General features: G+C 51.6%; 1 protein-coding gene across 3 annotated transcripts in view; it reads right to left on the reverse strand.

The window, feature by feature from the left end:
- Window positions 1-14,055, reverse strand: part of APMAP (adipocyte plasma membrane associated protein) — a 30,410-nt gene extending 16,355 nt beyond the window's left edge. For all 3 annotated transcript variants that reach the window (XM_070801080.1, XM_070801079.1, XM_019973272.2), the window contains exons 1-3: window positions 13,896-14,055; window positions 5,983-6,099; window positions 1,349-1,464 (exon numbers count right to left, since the gene is read on the reverse strand). In XM_070801080.1, coding sequence (XP_070657181.1) covers window positions 1,349-1,464; window positions 5,983-6,099; window positions 13,896-13,987 — 325 coding nt within the window. In that variant the 5' untranslated portion in view covers window positions 13,988-14,055. The remainder of the gene's footprint in view (window positions 1-1,348; window positions 1,465-5,982; window positions 6,100-13,895) is intronic.
- Between the last annotated feature and the right edge of the window lie 4,569 nt (window positions 14,056-18,624).

The raw sequence follows: 18,624 nt of genomic DNA on the forward strand, positions 1-18,624 counted from the left end.
TGATGTGACAATGAGCAGTTGTCAACTGTACTCTCAATAAATGTACCATCTTGGGGGAGATGTTAATAATGCGGCAAGTAGGGGATGGAGGATATATGGTAAATCTCTGTATCTTCCCCTCCATGTTGCTGTGACTCCAAAATTGCTCTAAAAAGTAAAGTCTAAATGATGTTCATTGGTGACTCCTCTCCTGGCACCTCCCGAGGTGAGTGCCTCTCTCCACTGTCAGTAGCAGTGAGTCCAGGTGCCCTCATGCAGTTCACACCTGCAGGGGATAACCAGAAATGTCACCAAAGGACAAGCAGAGAAAAGAGAGAAAAGGAGGTGTGATGACAGAGCAAGATAAGGCATCAGGCCCAATGGAAAAGACAAAAAAAAAAAGCATTCTCTGGGAGATCTGAGGTGGGGGGGAATCACTGGGACTCCTCAAAATTCCAATTTTAAATGTCAGTACTAGATTTCTTAACCAAAACCACAAAATTTTTGAAATTAATAAACAGCAATGTCTTTTTAAGAGAAACACAAAGCTCAATCACAAAATGCCCATCTCTCTTGAGCAATTCTGACTCTGCCAGACAAAAGCAACAACCAACTACAGAAACACCCAGTCCTCAGGCCAGCCAAAGAGCAAGGCTGGGAAAGGCAGGCTGGTTCATAGCTTCGGAGGTGGGGGCGCGGGCCTGACAGGCCTTCAGAAGGAAACGGAAGCATGGCAGTCACCCATGGCCGTTCCACCACGCTCTGGGGTGATGGCCAGCAAGCTCAGGTAACAAGTTGCAGGAAATCTTCACGTCTCAATCCTCGCCAACCTCTTCACTTTTGACTCCTAAGCTAAATTCTAACAGACAGGAAAGGCTTGTTCCAGGTTTCTACAGACTCAAGAATTAGAAACAGACCCTGTTCTAGTCTGGAGGTTCGGGCAAGTCTAAAGCAGATGGTTACCCTTAAATGTACCCACCAAGATGACCATTAAAAAAAGTGGAAATACTGAGAACAGTTCCTATTCTTGTCAAAAATGAAATCTACACAAAGACAACCTGTGCTACATCAAGTAACACCTACCCAATTGTGACAAATGAGCTAAAACACCAGTGTTCACGTTTTTCCTTTCTCCTTTCATTTTAAAGGGTCCAACAGTCTGAGCAGAACACAGCTTGTCAGACAGGAACTCAAAATCACCCAGCACTAAAACAGCCTGCAACTCAGAGAGGCAAGAGGCTCCCTTGGCATCTGCTAGACAAACAGGCACAATCGCAGCCAAGAAGGCTGCCCAGGACTCCCCCTGGCACTGTCCCCACAGAACCCCGCTCAGGCAGCAGACAGCGCCAAGTCCCAGGGGTCTACTTACCCCCAATATTTGCTATGGACTCTGGCCCAACAAGCTGATTTTCAAATAGCCTTTCCGCCTGTTGTAACTTCGTGTTTGGTTGCAGCACACCAAGGAAGAGAGGGGGTTCTTTGAAGCTGTAAAATAATGCAATTATAGGGATTTGTCTATAAAAATATATGAAGAAAGTATTTACTGAAGCAGGTACCTGCAAGGACCTACATGCATAATTCCCCATTTTTTGACAAAGGGCACACATTACAATAATATCCTTAGTTGCCAGAAGCACTAGTTAAAAGAAAAAACCTCCCAGGATATCAGGAAAGGTCACAGCACAGAAGAAAACTGAAGGCGTCAATGTGGCTGACGCAAAAACACTCTCCTGTCACCTGAGGCCCAGGGTGCCGGGCCTCCCCAACCCATCCAACAAACTTTACCCTCCAGCTCACAAAGCCTGGCATTTATTCTGCCACTGGCTGCCCGGCCATCCAGGCCCAACCGAGACAGAGAGCGCAGAGGACATTTCACAGGGACGGCCTTGCTTCCTGCTCCATGGAGAGGACAGAAGACAGCTGGGCCTGGGGCCACCCCCCTGCGCCCACACAGGCGCAACCCCGCTGTGGCCTGGACCCTCACCCCCGCCCCAGGCTCACGCAGAAGTGCCCAGGAGCTCTCCCGTCTCCTCCATCCACAGGCAAACACGCTGCTTCTCCCAAACCGTCAGCAACTGTTGCAACCCAGGGCCACGCCACCATCTTCCCTTCCCACTTCCTCCCTCATCCCCCAAGTCTGCTTGTGACCCAGCAGCCCACCTGCACTCTGTGAGACACAGATCAAGGGTGTCCACCCCTCAATACCTGCAAACGGGCCCTCTCCCCAGAGCCAAAGTCTCCCACGAACTCCTCACCCAACAGTCCAGCCACAGCCTCCCCTCGCACTGCTCTCCCAGCCGGTCACCAAGGGCCCTGGGCATCTCCCATTTTAAACCTGCTGCCTCCTCCCATCACCTCCTCAGTGAAGCCTGCTCTGACCACGTAATGCAACACGCAGCACTGTCCCCAGAAGCCCAGATCCCACACCACTGTGTTTGCATCGTCAACTCCTCACTCCTCTGTCAGCTGCCTGTGCCCCCAATTTGCTGGGTTCTCACTACTGTATCCTGAACGCCGGCCCCCAGGAGGCTCCCAGGGAGGGAGGGAGCAGGGGAGGGGAGTTCCCACGTGTCACTCCTCCCCCCGCACCACACCCACCCCACCCACCCAGGAGGAGAACCAAGGGGAGGGTGGGCCTGGCAGTCTGGGAGCTCTCCATCCCCACCCCCTCCAAACAAAGCTCTTTACTTGCTGCCGCCCCTATTCAGGGCTCAGCACAACTCCCCTGGAACTAAACCTTCCCCTCCACCCTTGGCCCTGTCTCACAAATACAGCTTCCTAACCGCTCTTCAAAAGCACACTTGTGGTTCCACTAAAGAGCTTTATTTCCAGAGGGGGAAAGTAGGACTGGGACCTGCAACACACTTGGGTTCAAGCTCTGTGCAGGAAGGTCACACCTTCGGAGGGGCAGGGACGTGTGCAGACGACAATGGACAAGCACACGGAGCGGGGGGGGGGGGGGGGGGGGGGGGGGGGGGGGCTCCCCGAGTCCCAGCCTCCCCGCCATCCCCGTGGGTGCTGCCAGATTCCCTGCACTCAGGAAGGCCTCGAAAGGCTGCAGCATCAAACTAGTCAGGGTGGTGCACTGTCCCTGCCCCCAAAGGGAGACGGAAAAACACAGGAGAAAATGCAGCGGCCCGGAAGAAAGGCACCAGGGACGGCAGCACAGGTGCTCACTCCTGCTGACTCTCCTAAACTCAGTCACCACCTATGCTCAGTTCCCGGTTTTCTCCTGTTTCTCCCCATGGTTCTTTCTATCTGATTAGGGTCATTCTTTAATCTTTCTTCTGAAATCAAACTGATAAAAATGTCCCCACCAGCTGTGAGTATGTCTCACAAGCATGGGGCCAGGACATGGCCAGTGGCCTCGACTCAGCAGCGGTCACTGCGGCCTCCACTGCCCGCTCTGGGGAAGGACTGGGTTTCCATCCAGAAAGGAACAGAAACATGAGTTTTCATGAAAAGACAGGACCGTTTCTGTCATATTTAAAACATATTTCAGTTACTGTAAAATTTAACATAAAAGACACAGTAGTGTTGTAGAGAAGAGATTTTGTGCCTGTGATTTTATTTTTTTTGTTTGTTTTTATTTTTTTATTTTTTTTTACTTTACAATATTGTATTGGTTTTGCCATACATCAACATGAATCCGCCACGGGTGTACACATGTTCCTAATCCTGAACCCCCCTCTCTCCTCCCTCCCCATACCATCCCTCTGGGTCATTCCAGTGCACCAGCCCCAAGCTTCCTGTGTGCCTATGATTTTAAAAACCAACAGGGACAGTAACTCTTCTAGCAACTGAAAGCTATTACCGTTAACTGTCAAAAATTTGCATTTTATTAACAGGGTAAAACTGTAAAACTCAAAGATAATAAATAAAAAGCAGCAACAAAGTGCTATGGGTAGTCAGGGATGTGAGGGGCAAACAGAAACACACAGAAATAAAACTTGGGCAAGGCCCACGAGACCTGTGGGGGAGGGAGCAGGATGGTGGCCCATGCCCCCGACCCTCAGGCAGGGAGACAGCCCGGGCTCCTCACAGATGCTCAGGAAACCTGTAGAATGCCCCTCCCCCCGCCCCCATCCCAACTCTCTGGCTCCACAGGTGGACACTCCCCTGTGGTAAGGAGGGAATATCCACCAAGCGGATATTCCTGAGCCCACGTCATCCACGCCTGATGACACTGCTGTGATCCCACCTCTGGGAACCCATGTGTCCCAACAGACGCTGGGCAACACCCTCCAGGAATCAGGACATCACAGGTGTCATGTCCACCAGCCCCAGCTCTTCCTAACGAGGAAAAGAAGGCTGCTGTGCACAGCACGGTCTGGCCAAGCCTGGCGGCCTCCCTGGTGACTCAGCTCGCTAAAAGGCTGCCACCATCTGCATAACCAGCCACCTGGGAGGGTCTCCCCCAGTCCTGGGCCCTCCAGGTCTGTCTGTCCGCTGATTTCCTGGGTCTCCTGAAGGCAGAGCCCCCAGGCACCCCCTGAGCTGAGCCGCCAGCATGGAGCCGGCACCGCTCATCCCAGGCAGTGTCCGCCCCTTTCCTTGCTCTTTCTGCTCTGATCAGAGTTTCACAGAAGACCTTTTTGCTGTTGTTACCAGTACTATTCCCCAAACCTCAGTTCATTCCCATTCTCACTGTCTGCGTCTTCTGCCTTCGTTCTGGCTTCGGGGGCCCACACCCCCAAAGCGGGAGCCAGTCATTCCCCAACTCTGAGCCCAGGAGAGACCCATCAGCCACGCCGGTTTCTATGGGTTTCTCCTCACCAGGCACATCTACTCCACCGACAAGGCTCGTTCTGCACAGCCTCAAAGCCTTCCTGACCTGGCTCCTCTCCGGGCTGCTGGGACGTCACATTACCTTTCCCCTGAATTTCTTCACCACTCTTGGCACGATTAACGACCTCTACTGAGATCAAAGGTCTTGGGTCCCCTTAGAAGCCGTATGTCCACCTGCTCCCCACCACCTCACTCTCCATGGCCAGCTCTCCAGCCCAGGTTTCAACCCCCAGCTTTGGACACAAATCTCACTCCCACCTGGCACACTGGATTAGCAGAAAGGCCCAGGCAGTCTGCATTTGAGGCCAGTTTAGCCACCTCCTTCTACACAGTGACGGGGGCTGGCAGGAGGGAGACCTTCAGAGAGAGGACGCCCAACACACTGCCCACTGTGAAGCCTCCACTCTCACTCAGAAAACAACACATCATTCAGTTACACCTGTTAGCTTCCCTCTATGCTGAGACGGGGTTCTTATCTGAACTTTTCAACTTTACATGAACTCACAGCAAACTTCAGGCAGCTTCACCACCCTGAGCAGCTCTGAGGGGAAACCAGACTGCACAGCCCTTGACGTCATGAACAATCACATCAAGAGGAGCCTGGCTCTGCGTGACTGTAACTACAAATGTGAATACCTTCACGAGACCTGAGGTGCACACTAGTTTTTCAAGTTATGATGGACTCCATTACCTACATATCCCCACTGATGAAGGGTAATTTAGGAAAAATAGAACAGTAATTATTATACAAGGTTTATTAAAAATCAACTACTACTGAAGTAAGTAAATCCTTACTTCAGGAAACATAGTTGTGACTGCCAAATAGCACTTATCAATAATTTTTAAAAAGCAGCTACTTAAAAAATTTAAACATGGCAACTTGAACTTAACCTTCGTTTGTGTGTCTGTGCTCTCAACACTTCAAATGAATTCAGGTTAATCACCTCTAACACTTAAGCTTCTCTTGTTTGGGATTTTTCTAGTTTTTAATGTTGGTTTGCACAGTTCTGTTTTTGAAAGAGTAGCATGCATAACACTGGGCACATGTTGTGTAACACCTGATTCAACACGGACCACAGGCACTAACGAGCTCACGCTCTCTCCTGCTCGGCATAACCCACCCTGCAGAGCAGGTTGATTTATTAGCCAAGAAGCTCTCAGCCCAATTTTGTCGAGCAGCGCCACCCACCCTGCCCGAGCTGCGCGGCTACTCACCTGAGAGGCTCCGGGTCTATAGGCGAGTCCAGCAGCACCAGGGCGCCAAGCAGGGGGATGGTGAGGAAGGCTGCCAGCATGAGGAAGGTGGCTCGGAATACTCTGCCGCTAAAGGAGCTGCCAGACACAAAGCACATGAAGGCATCCGCGGGGCTCAGACCGACTGGCTGCACCCTCAGCCCTCTGGGCAGGGGCAGCCCTCCCACCCGGCCTGCCCCTTTCGAGGGCACCACCTCCGTGGCGGTGACTAAAGGTCAGCACTGTTTGCTAGGATGGCAATCATGCCCTTGTTCTTTTTTTAATCTTCTGGGGTATGGAACACTCAACAGTTACCTCCCAGGTAGTCTGATGAGCGGTATCCTGGATCCTCCAGCAGATGCTAAAAGCCAGTAAACTCAAAGAACCAATGAGCACAAAGTGACAGAGGTGTGAGTGAAGCTGTGGGAAGGAGCCGCCCTCGTCTCCACCTCTGACCACCGAGGCTCAGAGCAGCAAGGATCAGAGACACATCCACAAAGGAAACAGAGGCAGAACATCCTGAAGGTCCAAACCCAACCATTTCCAGACACTGGAGAACCTGCAAAGCCACACCTCCAGACCACCCCTTCAAAAGCCATGGGGAGACCTGGCAGTGGCCTGGGACCTCAAGCAGAGTGTGTGGACAAATGACCACCGGGGCTGAAACACCCCCCAACAACCCTCACAAACGACCTCACTCACTCGTGGGCCAGGCAGCACGTGAAGCCTCCGGCTCAGAAATAAACTGCCGGGATCACTATTTGCCTGCATCAGGATGTTCAGATTCACTAACACCTGAAACCAAGAGTAACTTGCTGCTGCTGCTGCTGCTAAGTCGCTTCTGTCATGTCCGACTCTGTGCGACCCCATAGATGGCAGCTCACCAGGCTCCCCCGTCCCTGGGATTCTCCAGGCAAGAGTACTGGAGTGGGGTGCCATTGCCTTCTCCGAAGAGTAACTTAGAGCAAATTAAAATCCTGAGCTCCTAAAGTGGAAAATCTTTTTCTATCCAAAAAAGCTGACTTGAAAAAAGTTAGGACTCACACCTGACAAACTAAGGGCAATGTTTCATTTGCTTTTTGACAACAGTTTCAACTGAGAATGCAGAAATGTGTGGGCCGGGGGTGGGCAGTCCGCTGCCAGAAGGACGGGACGGAGGGTCACCACTAACACCTCCTGCCGAGGACAGGAGGAGATGCCTGGACCCGGAGCCCAGAGTCAGGTTTCAAACACGCTGCACAAGCTGACCATGTCTGCTCTCCTGGGGGATTCTGGGGTGAAGACAAACACCCAGTGTGGCCCCTGTGAGCCTGTGCTCAGCACCACGTGTCCCGCTTCACCCCAGAAGAAGCCCAAGGCAGCACTTCCTGTCATGCCTTCCATCACTCAACAACACAGAAGTTTTCCACTCACCTACTAAGGGACACTTGTTGGGAGGGGAGATGAGAAGGGGTTACTTAATGGCAACAAGCAGTTTCATGGGACGAGGACAAGTTTTGAAACTAGACAAGAGTGGTGGTTGCCCAACAGTAAACATTGCTGAACCGTATGCACTCTAAGGAGGTTCCTTTTACATTATGTACCCCAACTCAAAAAGATGTCAACGGTGATGAGAATGTTCTTCACTTAGACTGTGGTGATTTGTCCCTTTAGCAAATCTCTCTAAATAAGCTAAAAATCCCTGAATTGGACATTCTAAACTGGTGACTGATATGCGAATTACAGCTCCACAAAGATGTCCACAAAGTAAAAGTCAGTGACCGCCTGTCCAGAGGCTGGGACACACGCCACTCAGGACTTCCTTGGGTGCCCGATCTGTCAGTGCGACGACCACAGCCGGCGACTACACGGGCAGAGGGTGTCTGCAAGGGCTTGGGGCAGGAATGACGTGGTCCTGTGGTTCCTTCAAAAGTAGAGTCCCAAAGGGCGGGCCACATGGCACTGCACAAACTGTCCCTTAGAGCCCACGAGGAAGGACGGCGTCCTGCCAAGGGGGCTCATGCAATCAGCCCGCGCCCACCCAGCAGAGAGTTGCAGGCCCTGGGGGAAGCTGCCTTGTGCAAACTCACCAACAAAAGTGGTGACACTGGCCAAAGTGTCCCTTTCCCTTTTCCTTGCCAAACACATTTCCACATAAAACAGGTCCTTCCTGTCTAACTTGGACTCTGTTCTAACTCTCCTTTTCTATGTGATAGTGTACATTTTAAAATCTGAATTTAGGAATGTGATTCGGAGCTTGTGGCAGCGTGCTTGAAGACCTGCTTGCCCCTTCCTACGACGGGGAAAATGAGAAGTCCAGCCTGGATAGAAAGTGACTGCTTGCAGCTAGAAAGGTGGCCGGAACTCCAGCAAAGCCTCGTGTCCACACACTCCAACCTGCCGGGCAGACTCAAGCCCCAGTTGTTCCTGATGTGCGGCTGGACACTGCTGACCTGATCCAACCCCTCTCCAGGGAAAGAAGTCCATGAGCACCCTGGCTGACCACCAGCCAGTTCCTACTGGAAAGCTCCGTACAGGGTCAGGTTTTAGAACCGGCAGCTTGGCCCCACGCTGTTTACTTCCTCACTGCAGGCTGAGACTCTAGCTCTGCAGGGCCATCAAACTCCAACTTTACATATCCAGTAACTTGACAAATGGCCCAAACACGGAAGTTTTTAGCCATTCGGAGCCTGCCTGCTTTATGTGCTTGGTGAAACCTCCCCAGACAGTGGCTCAGTTCAGTTCAGTCGCTCAGTCATGTCTGACTCTTTGTGACCCCATGGACTGCAGCACGCCAGGCCTCCCTGTTCATCACCAACTCCCGGGGTTTACTCAAACTCATGTCCATTGAGTCGGTGATGCCATCCAACCATCTCATCCTGTGTCGTCCCCTTCTCTTCCTGCCTTCAATCTTTCCCAGCATCAGGGTCTTTTCAAATGAGTCAATTCTTCACATCAGGTGGCCAAAGTAGTGCAGTTTCAGCTTCAGCATCAGTCCTCCCAATGAATATTCAGGATTGATCTCCTTTAGGATGGGCTGGTTGGATCTCCTTGCAGTCCAAGGGACTCTCAAGAGTCTTCTCCAACACCACAACTCAAAAGCATCAATTCTTCGGCACTCAGCTTTCTTTATAGTCCAGCTCTCACATCCATACATGACTACTGGAAAAACCATAGCTTTGACTAGACGGACCTTTGTTGACAAAATAATGTCTGCTTTTTAATATGCTATCTAGATTGGTCATAACTTTTCTTCCAAGGAGCAAGCGTCTTTTAATTTCATGGCCGCAGTCACCATCTGCAGTGATTTTGGAGCCCCCAAAAATAAAGTCTGTCACTGTTTCCACTGTTTCCCCATCTATTTGCCATGAAGTGATGGGACCAGATGCCATGATCTTAGTTTTCTGAATGTTGAGTTTTAAGCCAACTTCTTCACTCTCCTCTTTCACTTTCATCAAGAGGCTCTTTAGTGCTTCTTCGCTTTCTGCCATAAGGGTGAAATCATCTGCGTATCTGAGGTTATTGATATTTCTCCTGGGAATCTTGATTCCAGTTTGTGCTTCATCCAGACAGTGGCTACCATTCAATAAAACAGAGCCTCACCACTTCTACTGAATATTCATTGGAAGGACTGATGCTGTAGCTGAAGCTCCAATACTTTGGCCACCTGATGGGAAGAACTGACTCCTTCAAAGACCCTTGGGAAAGGTTGAAGGCAGGAGGAGAAGGGGATGACAGAGGATGAGATGGTTGGATGGCATCATCAACTCGATGGACATGAGTTTGAACAAGCTCTGGGAGTCAGTGATGGACAGGGAAGCCTGGCGTGCTGCAGTCCATGGGGTCGCAAAAAGTCAGACATAACTGAGTGACTGAACTGAACTGAACTGAACTCCACTCCTACCCCAACTCCTGCCCTTGGAGCTCTCTGACCCTCACCTTGACCCAGAAGCCCCTCTTGTCCCCTCCCCTATGAGACTCCCCCACACGCAAACCTGTCAGTGTCACCCACAAAGCTCAGGTGGCTCCTGCCACCTGACAGCCATATCAGTTTCCTTCATCAGCTTCAGCAATCCCCAAACCCGCTACATAACACAAACAAGGAAGTGAATTTTTAATTTTGGTTCATTTTAATTAATTTAGATTTAACTAGTTACATGCGGCCAAGTGACTGCCACATCAGACGGTATCCCCTGGGAGTCCACAAGCACTCCGTGACCACCTGCGCAAGTGCCGCAGGCAGCTCACCCCGAGAGCAGAGCAGTCAAGTGCCTGCCCTCCATGCAGCCTGGGGTGGGCAAGGCCAGACAAGCAGCAACCAGCACAGAGAGGAGCAGTGCCTCAGACTGGCAGAGGGTGGGGAGGGTTTGAAGCCCACGGACTCTGCACAGAGATTTCAGGAGAAGCAACTGGGCAGAGCCACGCAACCGAGGAAACAGGACTCAACGAGCTCCAGGCACAGGTGAGAGCCACACGACCCTGGGCACTGAGTCTGTAACTGGCAGGTGCACAGGTCCTGGAGGTGAGGTCAGAGAGCTCCTGACCCAGGCTCTGGGAGCACGATTATTGTAGCCCAAGGTTCATAAACTTTTTTGGCCGGCCCATCTCACTGCTGGCTCCTGTGAACTCAGAGTCAACTATAGTTCTGCGTCTGCTCTGTAACTGCCCGACCACACACTGCACTGTGCTCCATTTCAAAGTCGTGTCTGACTCTATGCAACCTCAGGGACTGTAGCCCGCCAGGCCCCTCTATCCACAGGATTCTCCAGGCAAGAATATTGGAGTGGGTTGCCATTTCCTCCTCCAAGGGAATCTTCCCAACACAAGGCTCGAGCCCGCGTCTCCTGCCTGCGTCTCCTACACTAGCTGGTGGATTATCCTTCACCACTTGAGCCACATGGGAAGCCCTGCACACCTGCACTACGTCCACTCATCTGAAGGACCCTTCATTTATCCAAACCATCTTCACCAACAAAGTGCTGCACAGGCCCATCCTACTCTCTTCAGTCTGTGCTGACACACCCCAGAAGGCCAGCCCCGTCCCTCCCAGGTGCCATCCGGGAGGTCAGCTTGCTTGCCCCAACCCCTACACCTGGAAGCCATCTCTACACCTGCACCCTCAGAGCCATGCCTGGGATGCACAGAATCTGACAACTACCAACGGCTCAGTCACAACTTACAAAATCCTGTTAAATGGGATTTACTGGGGCAAAATGTGGCGAAGGGTGTCCTCTAATAGCTTCTGCACACAAGACATCAAGGCCTCGAGGAACAAACTGAAGTCCCCACCCACACGCTCCATGAGATCAACACAGACCTGTGATTTCAAGCCCAAATCCACGAGAGACCGGAACCCCGGGTGCTGAGGTGATCCCTGGAACCTGAGACTCACGCACAATGGCCCAGTCCTTTCAAGTGACCACGCCCTGCATTGGTTCACTTTCCAGTCCTTTAAACCAGGGCTCCGAGACTGCAGGCATTGTTTTAGCACTGACACCAAATTGAAAACATGGTAAAAGAGCAATTTGAAAATACACACCCAGGGGAAGGGCTGAGAAAACTGTGGAATCCTGGCTCCCCACAACCTCATGAATTACGACAGCCCCAGCTGTCTCTCCCCACTGCCTCCCTTATGCTTCAGTCTTAAAAAGGAAAATGGACCTACGAGAGATTTTTAATTGGTCTGAAACCCTTTGGAAGCTTATTGAAAAAGAAGCTGGTAACTTTTCAACTCTTCACTCCTAAACAAGTACACATGGACATTAAACAGTTGTTCTCGCCTCTCAGACAGAACCATGTTCCCAAAGGGAAGGAATCCTTTCTGGGTTACAATCACTCTGTCAATAAACTTCTTAAACCTGTGGGGAAACTGATGCCAAATGACAATCATTAGAAACCTGGACTGGGGACTTCCCTGGTGGTCCAGTGGTTAACACTCTGCAATTCCACTGCAGGGGGCACAGGTTCAATCCCTGGACAAGGAACTAAGATCCTGCATGCCACGGCCAAAAAAAGATTACTGTTTAGATGCAGACACTCAACAACTTTGAAATAGAACATTATCTCCAAAACCTGATTTTAAAAATACACTTCCCACTGTCCAGAAGCCAATTCTGTCCTTCATTTGTGTTCCTGTCTCTTGCGACTCCATTCCTCTGTAACTTTACAAAAACCACGTCACTCACAAAGACTTCAATGGCCTCACCAGTAAAACAGAGCTAATGCCACCACTCATGCCAGAAGCCAGGAGACTGGGCAAGGTATCATTCAGTGTCCCATCCACTAAAATCTATTGTCCTACTTCTGTAAACTGAAGCAAATTTCCTGCTTCTGTAAATTGCCCTTTCTTTATTCTAAAGTTCAGCACATCTAAAGTTTACTATATAGCCATCACATTTCTATTTCCTTCAGATTCCTTTCCTTCACTCATTATACATAATACTTTTTTTTCTTAGATTGAACCCTCAAATTTTAAGGTAATCAAGATGACAATCAGATGAACTACTAGAAACCACTACAAAAGAAATGAAAACTAGAAAACTGAATGATAAAATTAAGAAAAAGCTAAAGAATTACAATATACACATAGGAAGGAAGGTGGGTGACAGGAAACAGACTTACAAAGACCCAGAAGAGGATCAAAGTAGAGAAGGGGAAACACAGGAAAGCCAAGAAAATGTCTTAAATCAACAGAGAGCAAAAGGCACCCAGGGGAAGACTAGCAACAGGTGAGGACTTTGGAACACAAAGTAACCCTGCCATTAAGGAGGAAATCCCAGAGAAACTGAAAAACAATTAAATTAACTCTGCCCCCTGCTCTGGGGCCTACAGGGCCCAGCTAAGAGTTGGGCCCATCCAACTACTGCCCTTGGGTGCTCAATGCCCTGTGCCTCATAGCAGACCCAGGCCGGCTGCCCACCGGTCTCCTGGGCACAAGTGTGCGGCAACGAGTGGGCACGGTTGCACAGCACTGCTAGTACCAGCCTGTCTGCTCTGAAGGCTCCTAAGTCATCAGATGATCTCACAACATCCAGAGTCAAAAGGGTGACCGACTTGTCGTGGTCTGCCTGCGGTCAGCATTCAAAGTCCTACACCCTAGAATCCAGAGCAAAGCAGAATGGCCGGTCACCCCACAAAGAGGAGTGTATTCCCAATCTTTCCACTGGTCCCAGGACTCTTGCTAGTGAAAAAGTCTTCTCCGAAAATCGTGGATTTTTAGAGACCAAACACTCCTTCCTTTCATTAGCATCAGGGAATAAATTCAGTCTCTCTCAGCAAAAACTGTGCTGCATTCAGTATGTACCACACCCAATGGCACGGCAAAAAATATCCCAATATTACCATCAACATATAAGTCAATCAGTTCCAAACTTTGAACCTGGGTCTATGTGGGGCCTCTTAGTTCTTAAAAACCTAAAGTTATGCCCCTCGGGGCACAAAGTTTAGAGGAGAATTTTCAGAACTTTAAAGGCTTATGCTTCCGTTTCTAGCTAACAAAGCAATGTATATTTACACTCGGGAAGGTTAGAAGAAGCGAAGTTGGGAGAAGATCTGATATACCCTTTATCAGGCACCAGCATCGCCGGAGCCCTATGCATGTCCGTCCCTACCGGGAAAACGTGCAAGGCTGGACCCTCACAGAAATTGCCCAACGACGTCCCTTCTGCTTCCCGCTCTTTCCGAGAAGGGCAGGTGCGGAAGCGGCTCCGCGGACGCCCCTGCGGCAAAGTGCCGCAGGGCCGAGGCCGGGGGGCTCTGGGGCCGGGCAATGACGCAGCGGCGGGGCCGAAGGGCCTCAGGTGCACCGCGCGGCGAGAGCCCGCTTCCACCCGCGAAGCAAGGCTGCCGAGGACTAAATGAGGCGCCAGCTGCTGTCGCCGCCTTGGGTGCACAGCCCGGCTCCAGGCCCGGCCTACCTGCCGCCCTTGGCCTCCGGTGTCCGGTTGTCGTCCGTGACCACCTGCGGCCGCAGGGGCCGGCGCTGCCGCAGCCCGTCAGCCTCGGTCATGGTTCTGAGGCGCCGGTCAGCTCCCCGCTCTGACCACCTCCCGCCCGGCGCGCGGAAGTGACGACCGAGGCTCCGCCTCCCCGCTCGGGCGCGCGCGGGACTGACGTAGGACCCGCCCCTTGCGGCCTCCCGGGAGGTGGTAGCTGCGAGGTTCTTTCGCGCGAGTCCTAACCACCGCGACATCCCAGAGGCGGTGGCGGCTTCCGGGGTCCGGACTGCCGCGTCTTCGCCCCCGGCGGCCCCGGCCCCTCACGTGCGATCTGACCGTGAGGCGGGCCCCACGGGTGGCGGGCGGGACGCGGCCCCCCACCGGAATCCCGGGGCCGTTTCCGAACTGGCGGGGTTGAGGGAAAGACGCCCTGGAAAAGGGCGGCTGGTCGTGTCCGTCTTTGTGACGGCCACAGCGACGGTGGGCAGTTTATAAGCGTGTCGCCGGGTCTGTTACCGGACGCGGTGGGCAGGCCGAGGCCCGCGCCCGCCCACGGGCTTGCACGAGGTCCTCCCGGGAGTCGCCTCTAGCCGGTAGTCAGACACTTGGAGGTGTTGAGGAGCAGTTGCGCCGAAGGGAACCAGCGGGCTCGTGGGGGCGTTTGGCAAATGAAGGAGCGAAAGATGGACGGGATGGGAAAGACAATGGGACGGGGCTTTTCCGGCAGAGGAAACCGGGTCCTTTTACTGTGCAGCGTCTCCAGAAAAGACCGCTCAGAATGAAGCCCTGAGAATCGCTTTCCTTGCTGCTCCACAAGGCAGTCCCCAGGCCAGTGCGCTCCCCGGGCCTTTCTGGGTGCTGGGGAGTTGTGGGGCGGGGTGGGGGGGTGGCGGGCGTTAGACACCCACCCCCCTCGACTGCCCCCGAGAAAAATCTGCAAGACCCAGGGTGAGGAGATGAAGCGTTCTTGGTGAATCGAGGTCTGCAGGGTTCCAGGTTATATAATTAACACCTGGGCAACATCTTCCTTTGCTGATGCACCAGGACGGCCACTGTCCCAGGGATGGGTTTTAACAGCTACAGGATGAGCCCCTTCCTGCCTGTCTGGAGCATCCTTCCCGGCCTGAATCCTGTGTTTCACACACTCAGGATTGCTTGCTGTCTCTAATTCTGTGCCTCCCTTCCTTTGTCCCTAGTATTTTTTGTCTCTCTGATACCGCTTTCCTTCACCTCCACTTGGCCAAAACCATTTTTGTCTCATGGCCCATGTCATTTGCTGAAAATCCTTCCCCTAATTTTACAAGCAGGACACCTTTGTGTCTAAGGCACTCTCAATGGAGTTTTTTGTATTCCACGCCAACTGGAAACAGGAATATGGCTGTACAAGAAAATAATAAAAACTTACGTTTATTGAACTTGCTTCAGCAAAGAAATGCATCAGAGGACACATGAGTCTCCTCCAGACAGCAGTGTAATGGAAGGGTCTCCAAGGGGTCTGGGCTGGAGTTAACCATAGATGGTCTTGGCAAAGATGGGTCAGAGTTTGTAACCAGAAGAGTCACTGGAGGGGTCAGTGGTTTTGGTGCTCTGCACAAGCAGAGCCGCATGTTGCACGCCACAGTTTAGTCCTGTTTTTCTGTTTAAGTGTCGTAAGAAAGCTAAATTAGCACTAACCTTTTAAGTTAGTGCTAGTTGTGGTTTCTTCTCAGAACCCCCCACACCCCATACCCTCCAGGATAGCTGCCATCCTGTTTCTGGAAGGGGGGATGGGGCCACCTGGTTGGTTAGATCAGGTTCCTCAACCTCTGCACTATTGACAATTTGGGCCAGATAATTCTTTGGAGAGAAGAGAGGGAGGAGCTGACCTGCACATTGTAGGGCGTTGAGCAGCACCCCACCTACTCATGGCTGCACCCTGAGCCTGGGGCTGAGGCCCACTTCCAGCGGTGCTGCCTTCCCAGTTGCTTGCTCTTAAGTCATTTGGGCCAGGAGGACTGTCCCAGCAGCTAGATGCCACAGTCAGTCTCGAGGCCTTCAGTGTTAGCAGCTGGACCCAAAAGCATAACCTGAGGGTGAAAATAAACACGTTTGCCAGGCAGCAGTGACAAATGCCCTGCGGGTTGCTGTGATTGCAGTGCCACCACTCCTTAAGACTGGAGTTCTTAACTTTAGCTGCACATTAGATCATCCGGGAATCAGAAATATACTGATGCAAGAGACATAGAGGTGGCAGGTGCAGTGCCCGGGTTGGGAACTTCCTTGGAGGAGGGCATGGCAACCCATTCCAGTATTCTTGCCTGGAGAATCCCATGGACAGAAGAGCCTGGGGGGCTACAGTCCATGGGGTCACAAAGAATGGGACACGACTGCAGCGACTTAGCACGCACGCACACATACTTAACATTGTACTGGGAGGGAATAAACAATACAAAGTAGCATGTAAACAACCTCAGTAACTCATAGGAAATGCTTGAGTGAAATGGATGTTGGAATTCAGAACCTTTCACATGTAAGGAACATTATGCATGACTTTCTATTCCTGTGATGGCAGATTAGGTGATAGACTCACACCCACAGTGAGGACAACGATGAACTCACCACTAAGCCCAGTATGGTGATCAAGATCCAGGAATGACAGAGGCCTGGGAAGATGAGCCCAGGGCTGGCAGCCACTTTTTCCCCAGGTGCATTCACAGGTCTAGAGGAGATTGAGAGGCCAGCCAGTTCAGAGACCCAGGTGTAGTACTCCTGAGTCCTGGAAGGTCAGCAATGGTTGCCATTGCCTGCCTTCCTGTTTCACACCCTTATCCCTCACACTTGTTCCTGGAATCACATTCCTAAGTAAGTCACATACAAGCCTTTATCGCAGCTCCTTCAGGGCAGGTGAGACCAAGGCAGGGAGAAATGAGAATGAGAAATTGCAACGTGAGACGTCTGTGTTCTCAGAAAAGAGAGAATAACAAAAATTATATTTAAAGATACAATAAATGACTGAGATATTTCTAAAACTGGTTCAGGTGGACATCAATCCACAGACTCAAGAAGTTCTGTGGAGCCCAAGCAGGATAAATAAGTTTTATTTGTGAAATGAATTACTGTGAAACGAAAGACAACTGGTGTTCACAAACAAGAAAGGATTGCTTGGTTTCACCCTGTTATGCAGCAGAATTCCCAAACAATGATGAAGGAAAAACCTCCTTAACTTGGGTTAGAGGTCAGCACCCTGCCTCCTCCCACCAAAGTCACTGCCTCCCAGAAGGCTTATTGTGGGCCTGCACCTGCCTCGGCTCTCCCCATCCCAGATAGCATTTCAAAGGCCAACAAGATGCCTTCAAAATTATAAAAGTTAAATATTGATGCTCCCCTAAGTTCTCTCAGGAGGGTTCTGAGCATGGAGGTCAAGGATGGAGTCAGACAGGCTCCATCCAAACCCAACTCCACCACCTTCCCACCTCCTCTGCCAATGGGGACAAGTGTCTATTCAGGAGGCGCCGTGAGGGTGAAGTGGGCTGAGTCGAGCACCTGGCAGGGCCTCCTTCAGCAGCAGAAGTGGTTTTGTTGTTTTTGTTTTAACTCACATATTTATTTTTGGTCGTGCTGGGTCTTCACTGCTACTCTCTGGCTTTCTCTAGTTGCAGCAAGATGGGGCTACTCTTGGTTGGGGTGCGCTGGCCTCTCTTGCAGAGCATGGGCTCTCGGTGCTCACGCGTCACTAGGTGTGTGCAGTTGTGGCATGTGGGCTTAGTTGCTCCACAGCATATGGAATCTTCCTGGGCCAGGGATCAAACCCATGTCCTCTGCAATGGCAGGCCAAGTCTCTTAACCACTGGACCACCAGGCAAGCCCCATGGAAGCATTTCCGTAATGACATGGGGTATCTTGAGGGCTGGAGGTGAGGGCAAGTCAGTCTGGGAGGACTTGAATTAATTGCACTAGAGTCAGGCTGAGGCAGTGGAGTGAGAATTGACACTACCACTCCTGCTCCGCAAGTGCAGCCACTGTGGGTGACCCGGGACCAGCATATGTGTCCTGGTGTGCCTGTGTCACCTCGGGATGTGCCGTGCCGTCACAGCACAGTGGTCTTTCTGTCCCTTCTGGTCCCTGCTCTGCTTCCACACCATCAGTCATCCATCTCCACTCTGCTCTCTGCTGTTGGTGGCTCCAAGTCGGGTCTTCGTCAGTCTTGACAGGTAATGCAGGGAGCAAAGCCTGGGGCTGAGTTAGGCAGGACAGTGTGCCGCACTCCGTCCCAGGCAGGCTCTGCTGGAGCTCTCTCCAAGTTCTCTTAGAGGCCAGATGCATCACACAGCCAAAGACTGTGATGCCAGTGTTGCCGAAACTTGGCCTATTTCCCAGAGCCAAGTAGAAACTCGGAGACTGCGTTTTGGGTGAAATAGGAAAGAGTAGCTTTATTGCTTTGCCAGGCAAAGGGGGGCAGAGTAGGCTAATGCCTTCAAGACCAGGTGACCCCCCCTGGAGGGAGTATGGAGGTGTTATAGTGTTTAGAGGGCAGGGCAGGATCAGCTCATGGAGTTAGGTTGGTTGGCATCAAGGTGGAGTTTCAAGTATCAGCCTTCTGGTTTCAACCAGTCTAGGGTCTGCGTTCTTGGGATCAGCAGTTTTCATGCAGAAGGGATCTACTGCCTGTAAAAACAACTTAGGAATGTGTGTCAGACGTTTATCCATATCTTTCAAGGAACTGAGAGTT

Source organism: Bos indicus, chromosome 13 (assembly GCF_029378745.1).
Source record: "Bos indicus isolate NIAB-ARS_2022 breed Sahiwal x Tharparkar chromosome 13, NIAB-ARS_B.indTharparkar_mat_pri_1.0, whole genome shotgun sequence".
In the NCBI taxonomy this organism is placed as follows: Eukaryota; Metazoa; Chordata; class Mammalia; order Artiodactyla; family Bovidae; genus Bos; species Bos indicus.